We start from the raw sequence: 19,634 nt of genomic DNA, 5'->3' as shown, positions 1-19,634 counted from the left end.
TTGGCCCCAAGTCCCAATTTACTGCACTTTGAAAACTCCCAGGTGCAGGAGCAGACAGCTCTCTGGAAACGTGTTCCCTGCCGCCAATAGTTGGATTCCTTTCAAAATGCAAGGACCCCTCCTACCCTCAGCCACCAGAATCGATGCAAATCTGGGTCAGGGGAGGGGGCGCTTCCCAAATACATCTGTCCTGCTCCAGACACAGCTCTTGCATTAGTGTCGTTTTTCTCTCTGGATTGTGGCTCTGTTTGGCTCTAACCTGTCCCTTTGCACTCCTTCTCTCCCCATCTCCTTCCTGCTCAGCTTCAGATCTTTAGGGTTCACCAAACTATGGAACTTGATTTTGGACACTTTGACGAAAGAGACAAGGCGTCCAGAAACATGCGAGGCTCACGTATGAACGGGTTGCCCAGCCCCACTCACAGTGCTCACTGTAGCTTCTACAGAACCAGGACCTTACAGGCACTGAGTAATGAGAAGAAAGCAAAGAAGGTGCGTTTCTATCGCAACGGGGACCGCTACTTCAAGGGGATTGTATATGCCGTGTCCTCTGACCGCTTCCGAAGTTTTGATGCTCTGCTGGCTGACCTGACCCGGTCCCTGTCTGACAACATTAATCTGCCTCAGGGAGTCCGTTACATTTACACCATCGATGGATCGCGGAAGATTGGGAGCATGGACGAGCTGGAGGAAGGTAACAAGCATTGCTGTCTGGTGCAGTGAGGAGGCGGGGGAGGAAGGGGGCTGCACCACTTGGGTCTGCTGTTAAGGTCACATTTCCCCGGGTGTGTGGGGATGCTTCTGCCCCTCTGTGCTGAACCTTCCTGGTTGCCTTCCCCTCCAGATTGGTGCAGGAGAGGGTGGCAGCACTGGGTCTGACAGCCCCCAGGGTGTCCCCCAGCACGCTGGCTCGGGTGCAGATGTGAGCCAGAGGGGTGTGTCTTACTCTTAGCAAGACATGGCTGTGTCCATCGCTCAGGGGGCTGTCTGAGGGCATCCCTATGTCTGGGCTGCAGGGGGTGTCCCTGATGGGTGCAGGGGGTGGCCGAGGAGTGATGTGGGTTTCCCACTGGGATGGATGGGTATGAATGGAAAAGCGAGGGGTGCTGGGGGATTCATGTGGTGTGTATGTAATGGGGGTGGGAGGGATTTATGCACTGGGTATGGGGGTGTTTTGGGGGGTTTGTGCACAATGTGTGTGTAGGGGTGTGGTCAAGGCTGTGCAGGGACCTGGGTGTGCATGGAGTGGGGTGTTGGGGGTGCACGCAGTGTGTGTATGGTGGATGTGTGGAAGGCAGGGTGTTAGGGGTTTTTACAGTGTTTGGGGAGGGGTGTGTTGGGAGTTCATGCAGTGTGTTTAGAGGGGGGAGTTAATGAACAAGGTGTGTGTATGGAGAAGGGTGGTTTTGGGGGGTTGCACTTTGTGAAATTTGGGGATTTATACATGTGTGTATAGGAAGGTGTAAGGAGGGTTAATTGCAGAGGTTGGGATTCCTTGAGCGGGTTCATGCACAGGATCTGTTGGGGTTTGTGCTTAGGGTGTGTGTGTGGGGGGGGGCGGTGTTGGACTGCGTGTGTGCAAGGGGGAGTGCTGGGGGGGTTCTTGCATAGTGATGTGTGTGAAGGGGGCGTTGGGAGTTCGTGTGCTGTGCCCATGCAAGGTCTGTATGGAAGGGAGCTGTATCGAGGTGTTCAGATGGGTGGGGTGTATGAGGGTGTATTTGGGGAGTGTTTCTGCAGGGCCTGTGTGTGGTGGGGTGGGTTACTGTGGTAGGTGTGTGGGAAGGCATCCCCTGCATAGCAGGTCTGAGTGTGCAGGGGATGCTCAGAGCAGGTCTGAGTGTATCCCTAGATCTAGAGAGGGTGTCAGGATGCCCATTCCTCCAAGTATCACTTGCATTGTGGATAAAGGAGGAGTCAAAAACTGATCCTTCTGTACAGAGGGGGTGACCTGGGGGCAGGCTCACTCCTGTGGAGCTTGGCTGCCAGCCTTGTCTGTGCCTGGGGAGTTCCCTCTGCAGCAGCGGGCTGCTGCCATGGGTGCTGCCTTTTTCAGGGAGTGTCAGGAGGACTCCCTGGATGAAACTGCTACATGGCCGGTCCTGCCTCCTTGCCCAAGGCATGGCCGTGAGCAAGCTCTTCTGGCAGTGCAGCCTAAGTGGGGTGCGCAGAGGATGCCCACAGCCACCCTGCTTTTCTCTTCCCTGAGCAATTCAGATATTCCATTCTTTGTCTGAACCTGGTATATCCCACTCTGTTGCAAGAGGGGAGTTGCTCTTCCCTGTTTCTTGATGTCCTCCTCCAAGCAGATGACCTGGCTGATTTGGTGCCTACAGAAAATCCACAAGGCTTTTGCCTTTAATAAAAGACAATGGATGTGAGTGTGTGAGCTACTGAGCTGCAGGAGCAGCCTCACAGTGAGTCATTGTGCGACCTTGACTAAAGCATCTCTCCCTAGAATTCCTTATCTGTCAATGGGATACTCATTTCCCCAAAATACTTTATGGGGATAAGCACACAGAATAAATATTGGTTTCCATAGAGGATTTTTACTGGGAAGAAACTGCTGCCTTTCAGAGAGATGATGCAGTCCTAGTGGAGTTATTCTCAGCCCAGTTACAGCTGTCAAATGGAGGTGTGGCCTCCCTTAATTTTAGAGATTCTGCCATGTTTCATTCTGATCTCTTAATATGGCCACTGCCTTTCTCTAATGGCAGCTCTCAGTCCTGCTTGTCCTAGGTTTTATGTAAATCTTCAGGAATAACTCCACAGGAGAAAATGTAGTTCGTTCTTCTCCTTTCATACTCTTTCTGCTTTTTGTCAGTAAAGTTAAGAAACTTTAGTTGTTACACCTGCTTTACTCTGGGTTTTGCTGCAGGTAAAAAAGTATCTAGTTCTTGAAATTATTTTTTTACTGGTTTAAGGTACAGGCGGGAGATGCTGGCAATTGGCTTTCTGGCTTTGTTCTGCCAAAATGGTATCTGGAAAGAGCACTGAAGAAGTGGCATTGAAACAAAAGTAGGATTGGCTGTGTGGCTTTGTCCTCAGCAGAGCATCAGCTAGGAAAATACAATCCGAGCAGAGTGAAAACAAAGGAATCCCATGTTTGAAAATGCAGAAGTAGATCCGTGTGCTGTTAATGATAACAATAGTCCCATATTTTTAGGGATAATCCACACATCTGTTGTAGAAAAGCAGTCTGGGAAAGACGTTCCTTTTGATTTATAATACCATGGTTGTAACCAACCTTGTGGTAAACCATGCTATTAGCCTAGGTATTTGTATAACTGTGTACTAGGTACATGCATGGAAAAACAGAACTTCAGAGTAATTGCGCTGTCACATGCAAGAACAGTATGTGCACAAACAGTATATATTTGCCATATGAATTAGCTTTCTGGTTGGAGACTGAGGGTAACTAAAACAGTTCTAGTTGCTATAATGCGACTAACTTGTTGTTGTAATTTCCAAAAAACAAGTAGAACCTAGGAAAAGAAGTCATCAGAGAGGCTCTTCTCAGTAGTTTGATTGCAAAAGCTGGTGATTTACTGATAATATTTCACCTCGCGTCCCAAGCACTGATTACTGCTGTGTGATTTAAAAATGTGCTTATATGGTGTAGTCTGAATGTATTTCTGGAGGGTAGAGAATGATACTGCAGAATACCAATATCCTTGATGCAGACATTTCAGGTGAACAAAACCCACTTGGTATGCTGCTAATTAAATGGGACTTAGAAATAGCCCTTTTGGTCTCCAGACCCAAACTTGGTAGTCTTTTCTTCCCTGGCATTCAGGGTCATTCTCATAAGGTTCTGGATGGATGTTTTACTTCCCAGTCTGTCCAAGATGGAACAAGTGAAGTCTCTCTTGATCACATCCCTCCTAGCTGCCAGCTGGGATGTGCCTCTTGGTCCTTTTCTGTACTGAACCCTAATGCCTCACATTTTGGAAGCCCGCCAGGATTCTGTCTCATAGGTGCTTTTGGCTGCCTGCTGAGTTCTTCCTCATCTGTCACTGGCTGCTTTTTCCATACTGCCTCCTGTACCATAGAACTGTCTATGTCCATGTCTCCTGATGACCTTATCAAAAGCCACCTGTCCATTTTTTTCTTCCTCCTTTCACTCATAATGGCCATCTCCCGTCACTGCAGTCATTGTCTTAATCTTGACTCCCTGTTTTCAGCATTTGGTTTTAATGTATTTGTAAATAATACACGTGCTGCCATTGGTTAGGACTGTATTCCGCCTTAATCTATATGTTGGTTTAATGCAGTACAGCATCCTGTTACTGCACGGTTACAGCTGATCTGGACTACAGGTAAATTGCTGACGGCATCTCCTACTCGCGTACTCCCTTGGCCAAGTCAGGAGTGGATACTGGGCCCAAGTGCTACTATTTGTCATGGTTGTTTTAGTCAACAAGTGAATCATTTGGAAAAGAGCACCAGGTGATCTTTATTCTGTTTCATATTATAATTGGTTCCAGTGACCAAGGCTTTAGGAACTCGATATATGAAGCTGCCTTTAGATTATTGGTGAACCACTGTTGTAACGGTTCATTATGTGCCTTGTGCTGTGAGAACTTGAATATGAAAGACACTAAAAAAATCATGTGCCATCTTTTCTAGCTTTGCTCAAGCTGATATTAGGAGCAGCTCACATTGTCATCCAAATTTCTAACAAAATCTAGTTGACCTTGACATCTAGACAGGGTGGTTTGGTCCTTGGTTCATTTTGAGCCTCTCTGTTCTTGTAGACCCACTGTGATGATGTGGCAAATTCTCCCTGTCTCAGCTCTGATTGCTCTTTTACTTTGGATGGAGAGCTGGGTGAAGGTCGAAGTTGATGCTGTGCATTGACTTCAGCAGCAAACGTGGCTTAAGAGATGCTGGCCACATGTTCTAAACTCAGGTTGCAACTTGCTGTCCCTATTGTCCTGCAAATGAGCTCTTTGTGGGACAAAAAATATTTTTTTGTCCACATCATAATTTTGCTGATTTCCCATATGGCTAGCAGCAGTTTCTTGACATAACGAAGGGGACAGTGGGAAGCGACTTGAGATTTGAGGGAAAGGCTGAAGGCAGACTCCTGGCTGCTGAAGCCATTGCAGCTCTGAGTTAACCTCTGTACTGGTGGAGACTGGTTTGTTTCCTCTGGAGGGGAGGGACTGACGCTTCCCCAGAAGCCGAATTCTGCACTTTTAAAGGTTAGACGTTTGTCACAATGTATTTAGAGGCATCTAAATTTAGGAGCATCCTACTATGCAAGGTCCTATTTAAATTTGTAAGAAGAGTGTGCTCCTGCCCAGGGACATTATGGTCTGAACACGTCAAGGTGGAAGAAGGTGTTATTGCTGATGAGGAAGCGAGATGCAGAAAAGCAGTCTGGCTTGTTTGCCCAGAGTCCGTAGATAAGCCAAGGATGGAAGTCGGAGCTCTGAGCTTTCTTGTTCAAGTGCTTTCATTTCTTCCCTGAGCCTTTTTCAGGGTCTGGTCAGTGGTTTTGGAGGTACTTGCATCTTTCAGGTTTTTTATTATAAGTGGGCTCTGGACCTGCTCTTAGTCAGTGGCTGATTTCATGTGAATTAAGCATCCTTTGCTGCATATGGTCAGGGTCAGAAATACATGTGAAAATAAACCTCTCAGACACTAATATAGCACAGATTAGGCATGGCCAGTAAAGGCAGAAATGCAGACATAAATTAAAACTAGAACTTGAGAGATTCAACGTTTAGTTGAAGCTGTAGAAGTCCTCCATTCTGAGCTCCTGGTATGCTCAGGCTGTTAGGCAGGGCACAGCCCCCTTGCGTTGTGGTTGGAGGGTGGATTTATGCCCTTGTCCTGTGCTGGGCTACTTGTCTGAAATTTGTTCTTGCCTCAGATTAAACACAGAAAAAGCTGAATAGGATTTTGTTTTGCTTTGTTTCATTGCAAATGTTCTTGGGTTGGGTGAGATATTCCAGAAAGCGTTTCCAAGCTTTTTGTATCCTGTCATACCCTGGGGAATCTCTTCCAGAATCTCGTCCAGGAGTGTTTAAAGTAATCATAGGAGGGGCTCCACCCTGGAGCTGTACAGGGCCTGGTGTGTGCTGGGACTGAGGGGTTTAATGGAAGTGTATTGAAATCTCCACCCAGTGTGTGTGTGTTCCAGTTTGCCTGGAAAACTGAAATTCATGTAGTCCGATACTGAAGTCTTGGTAACCTTGTAGCATTGTTTTCTATGGCTGTTGTTCTGACAGCTTGGCTAATTACATCTTGTATAACAAAACTTATCCTTGTGGTTCTGTTCTATTTGCTTGCTCATCCTGCCTGTCACACTAGGACTGGTGTGGTCCCATAAATTCTTTATGGGTATTGTGTGGTTTTGAAAGCAATTTTGTAATCATGCATTTCTTTCACTTTTTCAACAGAACAAGAGGTGCTTCTCTCTCATGGGAGAGCTCCCCATGGCAGAGCCAAAGGAAGGAAGCTCTTCCAGAGTTCATTCTGCCATGGTGGAGTAGGTCTTGAGGCAGAGGAAGATCCTTTTTAATGCATAAGTAGCAAGGAGTTCATGCATTTGAAACTAAAGGCCTACTTTAACACCATATGAAATGAACTCTGCAAGGCGTTAAGTCCACTTAATTCCTATTGAAGTCATAGTAAATCCCATGGAACACAAAAGCTGGGCACAGTAGCACAATCTCAACTTTGTGACAGCAGAGCTAACAACCAAAATAATTGACTGCAGCCCACAGAGACTGTTTTTGGAATAACTGTTAGCAGTTACACTTTCAGAATGGCCTCAATCCAGCTTTCCCGATTTTTCTTGCAAGACTTCTGCCCACAGTTCATTATACTTGAAAACTTGCTGATGCATGCTGAGAAAGGATAACCTCTTTCTGAAATCGCAGCCTGTCATTTTTTAGTATTGTCGCAAGGCGCTGCTGTAAGAGGGTTGAAGGATTAGCACTCATCTTGAGCTTAGAGTTTCTCTCGGAAACCTTCTCTAAGGCAAACTTTATCTTTGCTGAGATCATCCCTTCTTTAGGAGCTGAATAATCGCCTTGTGCTTCTATAAAAATTGGTAACACAGTAATGTGTAATGCACTTGTAGCCAGAATAATTCAATGTGATACAAGCTGTGGCTTCAAATGGCAAATATGCTGATCATGACTTAAGGTCAAAGGTCTACAGTCAGTCCATCTATTGCTAAGGGCAGGATAGAAGGAATAAATAAATGCCTTGCCTGGTTTGGTGGCATGATAGAAACTGTGACACCTCTGGAGCACACTGGCATGATGACAAGTGCGCATCATCCTGCAGGGCTTTGGCTTTGCAGTGCACAAAGGGCATCTTGCATTGCACTAAAAAAAATGCTGCCCTTACCACGACTGGTGTCATGCCCACAGTGTGGTGTTCAGCAGCAGACTGGATCCTGTCAGGATGATGCTTCTCACTCTTGCAAAAGCTTCCCACCCCCAATGCATGAATGTGTCTGTCTGGGGCTGCCATTTGGGTTTTGTTTGGAAGTAAGGACGTGGCTGTTCATTGTACTTTCTCATGGCTTACGGTTGGATTTCTGTACATGCACACAGCTGCATGCTGTCTAAAGACGTGTGCCTGAAAATATTTGTGCACAGATTTTTGTGTTTAGGGCTGGAGAGCAATATAATTCTTGGAGGAGTTTCTTTTGCTTTTAACAAAATCTCACATCCACTTCCCCTTTCCTTCTGGTAAGCTGTGGGCGTCTTCTGCAACCGTGCTGTGTCTATCAGTTGTATTTCTTTGACTGGGACAGTTGTACACATTGACTTCTTGTTATAGGCTTAGCATTGGTAGATGTAGCAGAGAAACCAAGAAACCACTCTTCTTTCTGTGATAACACTATTCCCCATAAGATTTCTCTCTTGTGACTTTTGGCCACAGTATGCATGTTCAAAACTGGAAAGTTCACAGGTCTTCAGCCCATGCTTGTCCGATTCCTGCTACCACCTCATGGTAAGGTTTGGGTAAAACTCAGATGTGCAAAGTGAAATAGCACGTGTTCCTGGCTGGCAAATCGTAGAAGGGATGTGCCTCACTGAGGAACTTGAATGATAGTTTTGCTGTTATTTGGCCATAAACTGAGTTTGGGAAGACATCAGTTGAAGTGATTTTTAAATTAAGTTAAAGCTTCAGGTTACATCTGTAGATCAGGGAAGAAGGAAAGACAAGCTCCTCTTCCCTGGAGCTATACTGCTATAACTGTAGAAATGATGCTGAGAAGAGACGCTATTCTGAACTGCTATTCTGAAGCGTCACTCCAAGCAAATTTCTGTCCAGTTTTAGAATCCAATAAAATATTTGCTAGGGTTTGGGTTAAATGAAACAAAGTGAGAAAGGGCAGATTACTTTCCACTCGTGACTGAGCATAAATTGAAAGGCCAGTGTATATATATGCATGTCTACCTAATACCTTGTTTGTGGAAACAAAGCCAAGCAGAGTATTGCCTTCATGCTGCTCTTGCCTTCAGTGTATGCTGTACTAGAAAGCTGTGGCGTGCAGTGAAGAATTTCAAACTATAGCCAGAACTAAGAGTAATAGTACTCTACCAAACAGACCAATAATCTCTTCTGCTTACTTTAAAACATGGAACTTATTAATGGCAAATATGCTCCAAGACCTCGCGTGTTTATAGAACACAGTGGAAATATTACTTTCTTTCATTGTAGCACCTTCTATTCCAAAGTATTACGTAAATGCAGATGAAAGTCAAGCCTTGCAACACTTCACTGGCAGGCACTGCTACTTCTGTTTTTCAGGTAGGGAAGCAGAGGTGCAGGTGAGGCCAGGAGCTTCCCCAGGGAGGCCTGGGGCAGAGGTGAGAATAGTATTCAAGTCACTTATTCCTAGTATTGCATTTAAACATAGAAATCCTTTTTCTAAAAGGATAATGCTACAGTTCTGTTGAGCATGCTTAAAAGCTCTGCCGCCCAGGGATTATGGGCTTGGGAGGGCTCAGGTTCTGAGGAGGGCTAATTCCTCGTGAGCATTTCCAACTCTGCTTGTTGCACTTCACACTCAGTTGGGAAACTGGAGAGAAGCGTGGGTCCCCTCTGCACTGGGTGTTTCTTGGCTGAAGCAGCTGAATAAACCACAGCTTATCACTTATTAATCAGAAAGATTTCAAGTAATCAATGCTATTGGAAAATAAGTGATATCTCCAGTGGGAGTTCTTTATAATATATGGTAGTCTGTGGGGTATCTTTATGCTTCTATTGAGTCAGGTTCAAGAAATGTAAGGAACCGAGGAGCTTCAACTATGGGTACTACATGGTCAGTTTATTGAAGGGTTTTGCTGGCAGCATACATGCCTCAAATATAGATTTGTATTGTTGGTTCAAGCCAACAGAACCTCCTGGTGGGATTATTGTGTTAGTTTGGGGTGTGCTAGTTGATAAAATGCCCAGGTGGCGGTATTGATTGTGAACCTTGTTAGCTCTCTTCTGCCTTCTGTATTTCTGTTCCATCTTCAGAATATAGTTAGCAGAAGGATGACTATGAACACTAAGCTGGATACGCTACATGCCTGGACCATAATTTTCTGTGGAAATCAGTGAGCTGTTTGGAAATCCATATTTACACCTTTGCCAGTTGAATGTTAAATCCTGCCCTAGAGATCCTGTGATGGAAAGCCAGACTCAGATGTTGGGTAGGCTTTTCAAAGACGTCCAGGCCCTGGAGTCTGCAGTAGGGAACAGATAAGGAAATGCAGCCAGTCTGTTTATAGGAAGAAGGATTTTTTCTCATTCAAAATAGTTAAATCTATATTTTGATTTCAAACCTATTATGATATTTGAACAACTTAATTCTGTAAGATCAGCCCAATAAAACACCAAAAGAAGCTCTGTAAGATCCTACAGGTACCCATGTTATGCCTTCAGTTCCTATTAAAATTTTATCTAATGGCGAGACAAAAACTTCCTCTAGCAATGACAGACTCTTTTTTTTCAGTGGATCCTCAAGTGCTCAGCAGCCTGAGTAATTTCAGACTAGACAGCTACCTTCCCTTAGGGATACTGTTTTACTGTCTATTCTAGTAATAACTCTTCTAGCATCCATCAGACTTGCAGGCCCAAAAGAAGATCCTACAAATCCTTTAAGGTGCTCTTAAAACCTTAGATAGGATTCTGTAAATTACAGACAAAGCTTTAAACTAATTTTGGATGGGATAGGGAAGGGCTTTTTTGTGAATTACTAACAAGACTGTGTAACCCTTCTCTACCATGTCTAAATTTGGATTTAATGTATTTTTGGTTGGTACCAGCCATATAAAAGCAAGTGGTGGTATTTGGTGTAGTGTTTTGTCTCAGCTGCCACTAGGTCTGTCCTCTAATAAACCACTGATGCTACATTGAATAATATTTGTTATGCCTGCTAGATTTATTAAAGCTGCTTTTGGTAGAGACTATTCAGTACCAGAGTGTCCTTATTCTTCAGGCATGATGCAAAAGGTACTTTGTGGGTGAATGTTGATATCCTCTTGGCAGGGGATGACAGGCTGAAGTAGTAGCTAGGTCTGTAAAGATGGAGAGGAAGCTGACCAATTTACAAAATAATTTAGGTGATTAAATGAATTTGGTGTTTAGGAGCTTTTGGACAGCTTAATTGTATCTTCAGATACCTAAATACCTTTGTAACTCTCAACCTTTTTTAATCCCTGGTTCATACGACTGAGTGGTAGTATGTATCTGCTGATGCAAACTATGGCTGACTTGCTTACTTTGGGGAAATACTAGTCATATTTTAAATAAAGATAAATACAAAATTAAAATAAGACAAAATGTTTTAATAAGAAGCTGTCATGGAAAAAAATGATGCCTTAGAAGGTTAATGGGAGGAAGTGTATAGTGTCTGGTTTTAATGGTCTTACAGTAATAACTGTAGAATTAGACTGGTGTTCATTTCTTTCAAAAGGGGAGAGTTACGTCTGCTCGTCTGACAACTTCTTCAAGAAGGTGGAATACACCAAGAATGTCAATCCCAACTGGTCTGTCAATGTGAAGACATCTGCCAACCAGAAAGCACCTCAGTCTCTGGCCAGCAGCAACAGTGCCCAAGCAAAGGAGAACAAAGATTTTGTGCGTCCCAAGCTGGTAACCATCATCCGCAGTGGGGTGAAGCCCCGGAAGGCAGTCCGTGTGCTCTTGAACAAGAAGACTGCCCACTCATTTGAGCAGGTTCTCACCGATATCACTGAAGCTATAAAACTGGAGACGGGAGTGGTCAAAAAGCTGTATACCTTGGATGGGAAACAGGTAGGAGATTTTACAGATGTTATATCTTTTTCTTTCTCTTATCTTGAGGCTTTGCTGACTCAGAACAATTTTTGAAGTCTAAAATTAACCTGAGATGATCACTGCCATCTGTTCTCTTAGAAGTCAGACTTCTCATGCCAGTGGTTAAGTTACTAAATTTTCGCTGATATTAATATCAAGTAAAGAATGTAGCCAAATGTCTGAGTGAAACAGATGCTTCGTCCTGCACGCCAGCGTGCAGTGCGTGTCTTCTGGGCTAGCTAAATAAATAACATGGGGAGTTCGGCTCACAGCCACCAGTTGATTTGGCTCTGAAATAATTGAAAGAACTCTTGAGCTTTGGATTCACTAAGTGAAAATGTGTTGCTTGACTTTCCTTGCCCTCAGATGAAGGCTTGCTAAGATAAAGTAATCGATCCAAGCATGCTCTTCTGTCTAGTTCGGTAATTAGCAGGAAAAGCATGGAACTGTGTTGCATTTTCTTGACTAAACGCATGAAGAGATAACATGCAGAAAGGGGTTTGGGTCAGCAATATTTAGTGGGTCATCATAATGTGCTTCATGTCTAGATTTTCCTGGAACTGAAGTAAACATCTGTCTCCTGTTAGCAGCTACAGAGCAATAAGCTATTTCATATTGCTGTATCTATGAAAACCCATAAAGGAATGTGGAGGGTAACTTTGGGGACTGGGAAAAGCTAGATCCTTCAAGGAAAATTCTGAGTTGGATTCAAGTTCTGTGTCTTCTGTAACTGAGGATGATCTTATTTTTGTCGCTATTTTTCTTGCTACAGATTCTGGAGTGAGGCAGCACAGCTCTTGAGTGGGGGTTGGATGCTGGCTATTCTAGGAATTGATGCTATCGCTTTAAATTAACTCTTTCCTATCTCTGGACAAAACAATTCCAATATTGGCTCTTGAAATACCATGCCAACCCCAGGCAATACATCCAACCAACATGCAAACTTCACATATGAAAATCTTTTTCCAACCCTAAATATCGGCTCATAAAGTGTCCTGCACAGTCCAGGTGCAGTGTCTGGGAGTTGAAAATAGCATGTTGCTCTGACCTGTCTGATATTCTTGTTTTGTCCCGACCTCTGTATCCCACACATTTAGTTAGTGGCTGCTTCTAGCTCCAGATATACAAAAATCTCATCTGCCTGTCAAAGCTTTTTTTCCATTGTCTCAGCCTAGTACTTTTTCTCATAAGATGTATAGTTTACACACCAGTGGGTGCCTTTCCAGATAGACTATCCATAGATATAGTAGCATGCTGTAAATAAGCAGTGATACAGAGTGTGACGTACTGGAAACCTTGGAAGTGGCTTGGGGAAGAGGAAGGAGACAGTCAAATGATCCATCCTCACTGAAGATATACATGGGCACAGGACCATGCATTTTGAATCACAGAAGCTTTACAAACGGTTTAATAGATGGATCTGGCCTGAAAGCAGTTGCCTGCTCATTCTGACACACAGTCCTGTTGCTCTCTGCGAATGAGGATTTTAATCTGAACCTGTAAAATGCCTCAGTTCTTTGAGAACAGGTAGAATTTTGGAGGCGAGATGTTGCCTTGGACTGTGTGTAGAAATAGGGGTGCCCCTTGAGATTCCATCAAACTGTTCTTTTCTCCATCTTTTAAGCTACTTACCGGAGTAAGTGGTGTTTCCCACTCTACCTCTGACTGGAGAGCAAAACCAAATCAGCCCATAAACTGAACTGAGCCTTGTGACTGGACCAGCCTGTGAAATTGCATTAATTCTGAAGCGGGGATTTGGGAAATGCCACTTGCTCTCAAGTTACAGCTTGCCTAGAGCAGTGCTGCTGTGGGGCAGACAGCAGTCTGTGGTTGGAGTGGCTGCCTTGCATGGGGCTACAGCTGAGCAAGGGGCACAAAGATCTATGTAACTTAGCAATCCCTAGTGCAAACTGTTGTCCATAGCAGACACCATATATGACCCTTCTCGAATCAAAAAATAAAAGGCAAGCTTGTTTTCCTCATGTCAGGCTCTGGTAGTTGTACAGTGACTGGAGCCTTAATCTGGCCCTGTTTTGACTTGGGCAATCTGACAGCTTCACCATTATTTTTTGTTGCAGAAGTGCAATTTCAGTAAAGTCTGAGTGAAGATACCACATTTAACTTGTTTTGCTGGCTTTAATATTCACCACTTTATGAAATTGATATTTCATTGTGTTAGACACCACTGGGAGTTGCACTGTGTGCAAATGTACATGCAATATTGCAGTTATTGAAAAGAGTGAGATTTTGTGATCTGACAATAATGGAATATTTGATATTTGTTTGCGGCATCAGTTACTGTTGAAGCTTCCTGAAGAGCAAACCTGGTTCACCAAGGCTTTGTTTTATTGCAAGGTTGCCTTCAATGTTTGTCTTTTTAATCTAAGTTTAGTTGAAATTGTCTGCGTATGTGTGTTCTTCGTGTTGAAGTGAGAGCTAGAAGCTTCTGCCGTGGATGCAGTGTTTGCTGTTAGGGTTTCCATGACATACTGCTCCATAAAATCTGACCTTCTGGCATATTAGAGGGTTTTGCATGTCTGATTGTGACATTAGAAAGAGATTCTTGAATGCATAATTCTGACAAACAGTACTTTATTTTCAGGAGAAAATATTCATGCAAAAACGCAAGCTGCTCAAAGCTGAAATACTGACAAGAATCCTGACAGTCTGTCTCTTTGAGTGTCATCAGAGGCATGTTACTCCCTCTGTTGTGAAATGATAAAATTTACAAAAGGAATGTACAAAGGAAAATCATCCTTCCTCAGTCCATGAGCTGTAACTTAATGAGGGGAGATGATTATTTTATTTATAGGCCTTTCCATGGTGCTCATCAGTAGAGTAATCAAGATGCTTTAGAAGCACAGACAGTAGTGGCGATGATAGAGTGCTGTGTAAATAATTACATTTCTGTGCACTGCAGACCTGCTGCATTTGGAGTGAGAAAGCTGTTAATTGAGAGCTGGATGGGGTGCAATTGAAGAAATGTAATGCTCAAAACAACAGTGGGGTTAGGTTTTTTTAAGGCAATATTGTTTCTTTTTATGTCTTGGGTTGTCTGTAGAAATATGGCCCTCTTGAAACTGCTAAATTAGCATCTCGTGTTCAAGTAGTTTATTTAACCTGGTCTTGCGCATTATTTCTGATGCCTTGTGCCTTGTCTGTCTGTACTCAAGCTCCTTCCCTCTTTGGAGCATATCGTCACCTCTTGATGGACACCTCAGAACTCAAAAGGGGTTTCAAATTGTGGACTAAAAACGAGTCGTGGTAAAGAATCACAACAGAAATTTAAATTTTGAACTTTCATGGCCACATAGGAAATGGTATAGGTCAAAGAATTCAGTGCATTAAATATTGCAGTGGATCAAATTCAGCACCCTGTTTCATGACTACAACTGCTGTTGTGTTGAGATGTGTAATATATATAATTAACATATACATATGCAGGATTGAATTTGGTCTGATCTGTGGATCATGTTGGAAAACTGTTGGTTTGGTAGTTTCTTTTTTTAAACTCTTAGTTATAGCCAGTGTCCCAAATAAGTCTGGATCCCTGGGAGCACTGGCTACTTTATAAACACACGATGACAGTTTCTGCCTCATGTCATTAATAAACCAAGTTAGAAAACAGAATTTTAGACTGTGGATGAAGTTGCATTCAGATATTTTGAATGTAATAGTCTGAACTAGACTTTGCAAATGTTGTAGAAATCTACTGTCCTGTTTGTGCTTGAACTTCTTTCTCACCATGGTGTTTTTCTGGAAAAGCTGAGGCTATTTCATCACTGCCAGCCCAGTGCCCATCTTCTGCTTTCTGCACCTTGCTCTGCAAGTGGTGTCTGTCTGCATTCCTTCCTGCTTCTAAGAAGTGACCTCTAAAAGCTAAGGTCTTCTGTACGTACTGAACTTCTCTTTTCGTGTGCTGTCTTGTATTCCAAAGTCTGAGTTGTTCAGCAAATATATGAAGAGATGTAGTTACAAAAATCAGTCCCTTTTCTTTGTGATTGGCTGAGTGGGTGATGTTCTGGAGCGACCAGAATTCATCAGGCATGTTCAGTTTTACTTTATTACGAAGATATTTTCTGTGGTACGGAATTCCTTCTGGTTTTTCTCCAGCTGATGTATTGCCATGTCTTAATTAACTAAATACCCCATTCTGTGACCCATCAATTAGTATCACCAAATAAGCAGAATAACAGCAGTTCAGAGTGGGGAGAGGTGGTATGCTTCAGTTCCGCAAAAATACAGATACTCTGGTCAAGCAGGGAACCGAATGTGGGTTTAGCCATAATAACATGCGAGGATCTCTTTTGGACTTTGAAATCTTCAAGCAGGGGGAGAAGTAACACATGTGCTGTTCATTGGCTTTTACCTAGCCCAGACAAAGTGCCCCTGTTCCACCCAAGTGTTAGCTGTCTCATCACATGAAATTACGTACACTTTCAGATGTCAGGGCATTTGTGACTGTGCTCCCAAAAGAATTTCTAGTCTTAATAAAATGGTCCCCTCTAGCAGTCTTTGCTTTGATAAGGATTTCATGTGGCAGGTGATGAGTGAAGGTCATCTTTCTGTTTGCAAAGCTGATGCAAATGCCTAGGAGGCCAGCCCACTGCTCCTGTCCGGAGACGAAGTTGCCATTTCATTTTAGATGACTTGCATTTAGGAAGGGCAGCAGCCGCAGAGGGAGAAGCAGGATGACTAAGCTCACAACATGTTAAAGGTTGGGACTTTGGGATCAAAGCCAACAAAGCAGTTGATAAAGCTGTTCCTAGTACTGCACTACTAGTAAAAAGCTACCTTAGATGCGTCCATACAAGTTGCACTGGAGAAACGAACCAAACTTTGAAACTGTTGCACTGATTTTAAGCTGGTTTTGGAAACTAGTAAAAATTTCATTGCTTAAGTGTCAATGGACCACACTCTGCCAGGACAGTGTAGCTCTATTGATTATATTAACGATATTGTATCAATGTGACATAGAACAAGGTTTGTACCAAAATATACAAATGCCTCCAGCAGCTGTGGTCTGTAATCGATACTCAAGAAGGTAGTGAATACCTCCATGGTGTACTCAGTAACATCTGCACTGCTGAAAGATCAGAGGGAAAATATTCCCTCTAGAGCCCTGGAGATAGTTAACTTACACCCTGAGGCATGAGGTTCAAGGTTACAAAGCAAGCAAATTGGTTTGCGTTATTACATGTGTTGAGGGGTAGGATGTCAGAAACTCCTTGTCCTTCTGAGACTTCCTAATTGACTGCCCTTTTGGATGCTGAACACTGCATTGAAGTAACCCCCAGAACAAAGGAGTTTCATGCACTTGTGTAAAGCTGGGATCTAGCCTCAAAGTAAGTGGGAGGGAAGAGCAGGAGATGGGTGCAGACGTGGTTTGTAGCCTTCCTCCTGCAAAAGGCTCTGCAGCAGCTGCTGCTAATGGGAAAGATGGGACTTGCCTCTCCCCTCCTTGCTGCATAAAGCTGTAACAATAAAACTGTATCTGGTTTGCTTCTTTTTCTCAGTGCTTCTTGTTAACTGCTGAGATTTGGCAGGCCTTGCCTAAATCTCCCATTTTGATATCAAGAGAACAGGTCAGGATCGCAAGCACTAGCAGAGGAATTGTGCAGGCAGGATCTTTGCCTATGGCTGCCTCCCCCAATAGATGGCTCTGGGTGAGGATTAATTCCCTGTTTCACTCCTTCTCATCACTTTTGCAGACTACTCTGACTTAGGGTGTTTGCATGCATGAGATTATTCCTCTCGAGCAACCATGTGTCATGCAAGGAAGTGTAGTAATAATGTATGGGCTGAAGAACTTCTGAACCCAAATCACTTACACTGCCAGACAACACAGCCTAGTTCTCTATCTTTAGGGAGCTCTTAGTCTAAGCTGGAAATTCAGCATTGCCTGATTCATGCAATGACTAGACACTAACACAGACAAAACCAATTAGTCCGCAGGTATCCCTCAAGGATTTTATCATTCGCTAGAATGAGTAAGCCAAGCTTCCATGAATGTGTATCTAAGTACTTATCATAAAATATTCAGAAGACTTTCTGAGATGTTATTCACAAACCTTATGCTTATTAATTTCTGCTTACTTAGGTCTGTGGGCCACAGAATCGGGGTGAAAAGGGGCCTGTCTGGAACACTGTGAATCCTAATTCCGGTACTTATTAAAGCAGAAGCAATCTGATCTCAGCAGCTAAAGCCTTGATCAAATCTGTTCTGTGAGTGTTGAGACTCACCTGGTTGCCATCAGTGAGGTCTCCAGTCATCTCCCCAAGGCTTGCACAGAGCAAGGGGAGACAGCGGAGGAGACCATCTTGCAGACTTTGGTGGATGTTTTGCCAGGGCTTTGCTTCAGGTTCTGGAGGAGGTGTCCTGTTCCCGCCTGGCATCCAGCAGGGCTTTGGTGCTGTGTATTAGTGGGCATTTTGTTGTTCTGCGAATACTGGTTAAAGCTGTGGTGAAGCTATTGTCCTCTTAAGGCAGTGAGGCTCTAAGTCTAGAAGCGGGCTCCAGAGTTGCACTGCTGCTTGCTGAAAATTGCTGATTTTCTAGAAACACAAGCGTTGCTAGTAGACCAAGATCCAGAGGAACACCTGCTACTTGTGTCACAGATGGCAGGCTGTCAAAATTATTGAAAGATGCAGTCAGATCTGACCTGGTGACCTAGAGGTACGTGGCCCCTATTACTGAATCCTGGTGCTATTCACACCCCGAAAGAGACGTATGCTAAAAATTCAATCCTCACTAGCATCTTTATTTTGGCAGTTCTTTCTGTCATACAGAGTGACATGTTCCCTTTTCACTCTGAATCCCAGGAGAGAAGAGGATTATTCACTGTTATGCTAGAGGGTTTATCTACAAATAAATGGGCTGAAAATGAGCAAGGGAAATTAGGCTGAATATCGGGAGCCGAGACAGGCCAAGAAACCTTGTAGCTTTTTCCATTGCTAGTTTGTATTGTCATATGAAACTTAAGTTTCTGGTTCCTTTTTGGTGCCCAAGTAGAAATCCTACCAGTGTGAATGGGAGTCCTTCCTGCTCTGAGAGGGAGGAGGTTATGCTGAATGTATTCTGAGCAAGCGTCCACCTGAATGCATGGACTCTAGTAAATGTCTTACTGCTTTTGATAACGTAGAATAATCAAATACATGTATTTTCCCTGTTTGTAATGGGGAAATGTCTTGCTTTTTCTGGTGTGCCAGGGTCATTAGTCTTAGGCTGTGAGTGGCAGCATGATAGTATGTTTGCTCACATCTCCCTACCTGCAGTAGCTCACAGTGTGTGAATGCTCCCCTGAGTTCACCCAATGTGAGAGACCTCGAGAATCTGATGGCGGTTGGTGCCATATTCCACACCTTTGTTGCCAGTTCCACCTCTTCTTGTCTGCCTGAAACAGTTTCCTTCCCTTCTCAGCTCTTACTGGCCTTTGATCAAAAGGCTGTTTTCACTTGGTGGCAGGTAAGTTATGACACAGCGCATGCTTACGCTTTTCTTTAGGAAGCGCCTGCACTAGGTGCAGGTAAAGGCATACAGCCTAATAACAGAGGCTGGTGAGAAATAGCGTGATAGAGCTATCATCCAGCACAACAGTATTTCCTTCCTTCTTGTTCCTGAAACTGCCCATGGAACTGAACCAGTGATTTTTTTTGTATGTAGTATGTGCGTCTTGATGGAGATTAAGCGTTAAGGAAATAAGTCCATGTTGCAAAGGGCCCAAACTGAGTGTGAGAGGTTGTCAAAAACCTCCTCATCTTGTCCTTTGAATGTGATGCCAGTGTCATTCAAAGGTCTCTGTATGGGGCAGTAAGGGAAGGAGTCATAGCTTTGCTCATGTGCAGAGGATAAGAGCTTCCATCCACCCTCAGGTCTGCCAGAGATGACAAAAGATACTGGCACAGAAATGTGTGTAATAAAAGTATGTCTAAAGGAGTTGAGGAGAAAAAAAGTTGGATCCAATCCATCCAGATTTTCAGAATTGGCTAAGGTAGGCCTGCATATGTAGGGAAGCGCAAAGACAAGCTATGAAAGCTGAGGGCTATTCCAGCTTGTGTTCAGGGCTTCTCCAGCTGCGGCAAATTGATTAACGTACAGAGCTGGAATTGCAGGCCTGCTCCTGGAGATTTGCTTAGCTCTGGATTCAGAGTGAATAGGGGAAAATAAGCAAGGCTAATAACGAGAGCATTCACTGCTCCAAGCCATAAGACACACCCGCTCCCTTGTGTACATTTGTACAGCCAGTCCTTTCTGAATTAATAGACATAGTTTGAGTTTCCTGGTTAACAGCAAGCAGGGAGTGTAGGAGTATATGCATGTGTATCTAGCTGTA

At 43.7% G+C, this 19,634-nt stretch overlaps 1 protein-coding gene across 2 annotated transcripts in view; it reads left to right on the top strand.

Annotated features, from left to right (window-relative positions):
* Positions 1-327: 327 nt before the first annotated feature.
* Positions 328-19,634, top strand: part of DCX (doublecortin) — a 72,064-nt gene continuing 52,757 nt past the window's right edge. Inside the window, exons 1-2 of one of the 2 annotated variants that reach the window (XM_035889071.1) lie at positions 328-694; positions 10,940-11,280. In XM_035889071.1, the coding sequence (XP_035744964.1) occupies positions 331-694; positions 10,940-11,280 (705 nt within the window). In that variant the 5' untranslated portion in view covers positions 328-330. The remainder of the gene's footprint in view (positions 695-10,939; positions 11,281-19,634) is intronic. The other variant, XM_035889070.1, reaches the window with a different exon arrangement.

The sequence above is a fragment of the Egretta garzetta genome, unplaced genomic scaffold (genome assembly GCF_000687185.1).
Source record: "Egretta garzetta isolate BGI_Z169 unplaced genomic scaffold, ASM68718v1 scaffold412, whole genome shotgun sequence".
NCBI lineage: Eukaryota > Metazoa > Chordata > Aves > Pelecaniformes > Ardeidae > Egretta > Egretta garzetta.
Note: the sequence above shows the minus strand (reverse complement) of the source record. Positions and strands in the feature narration are given on the sequence as shown.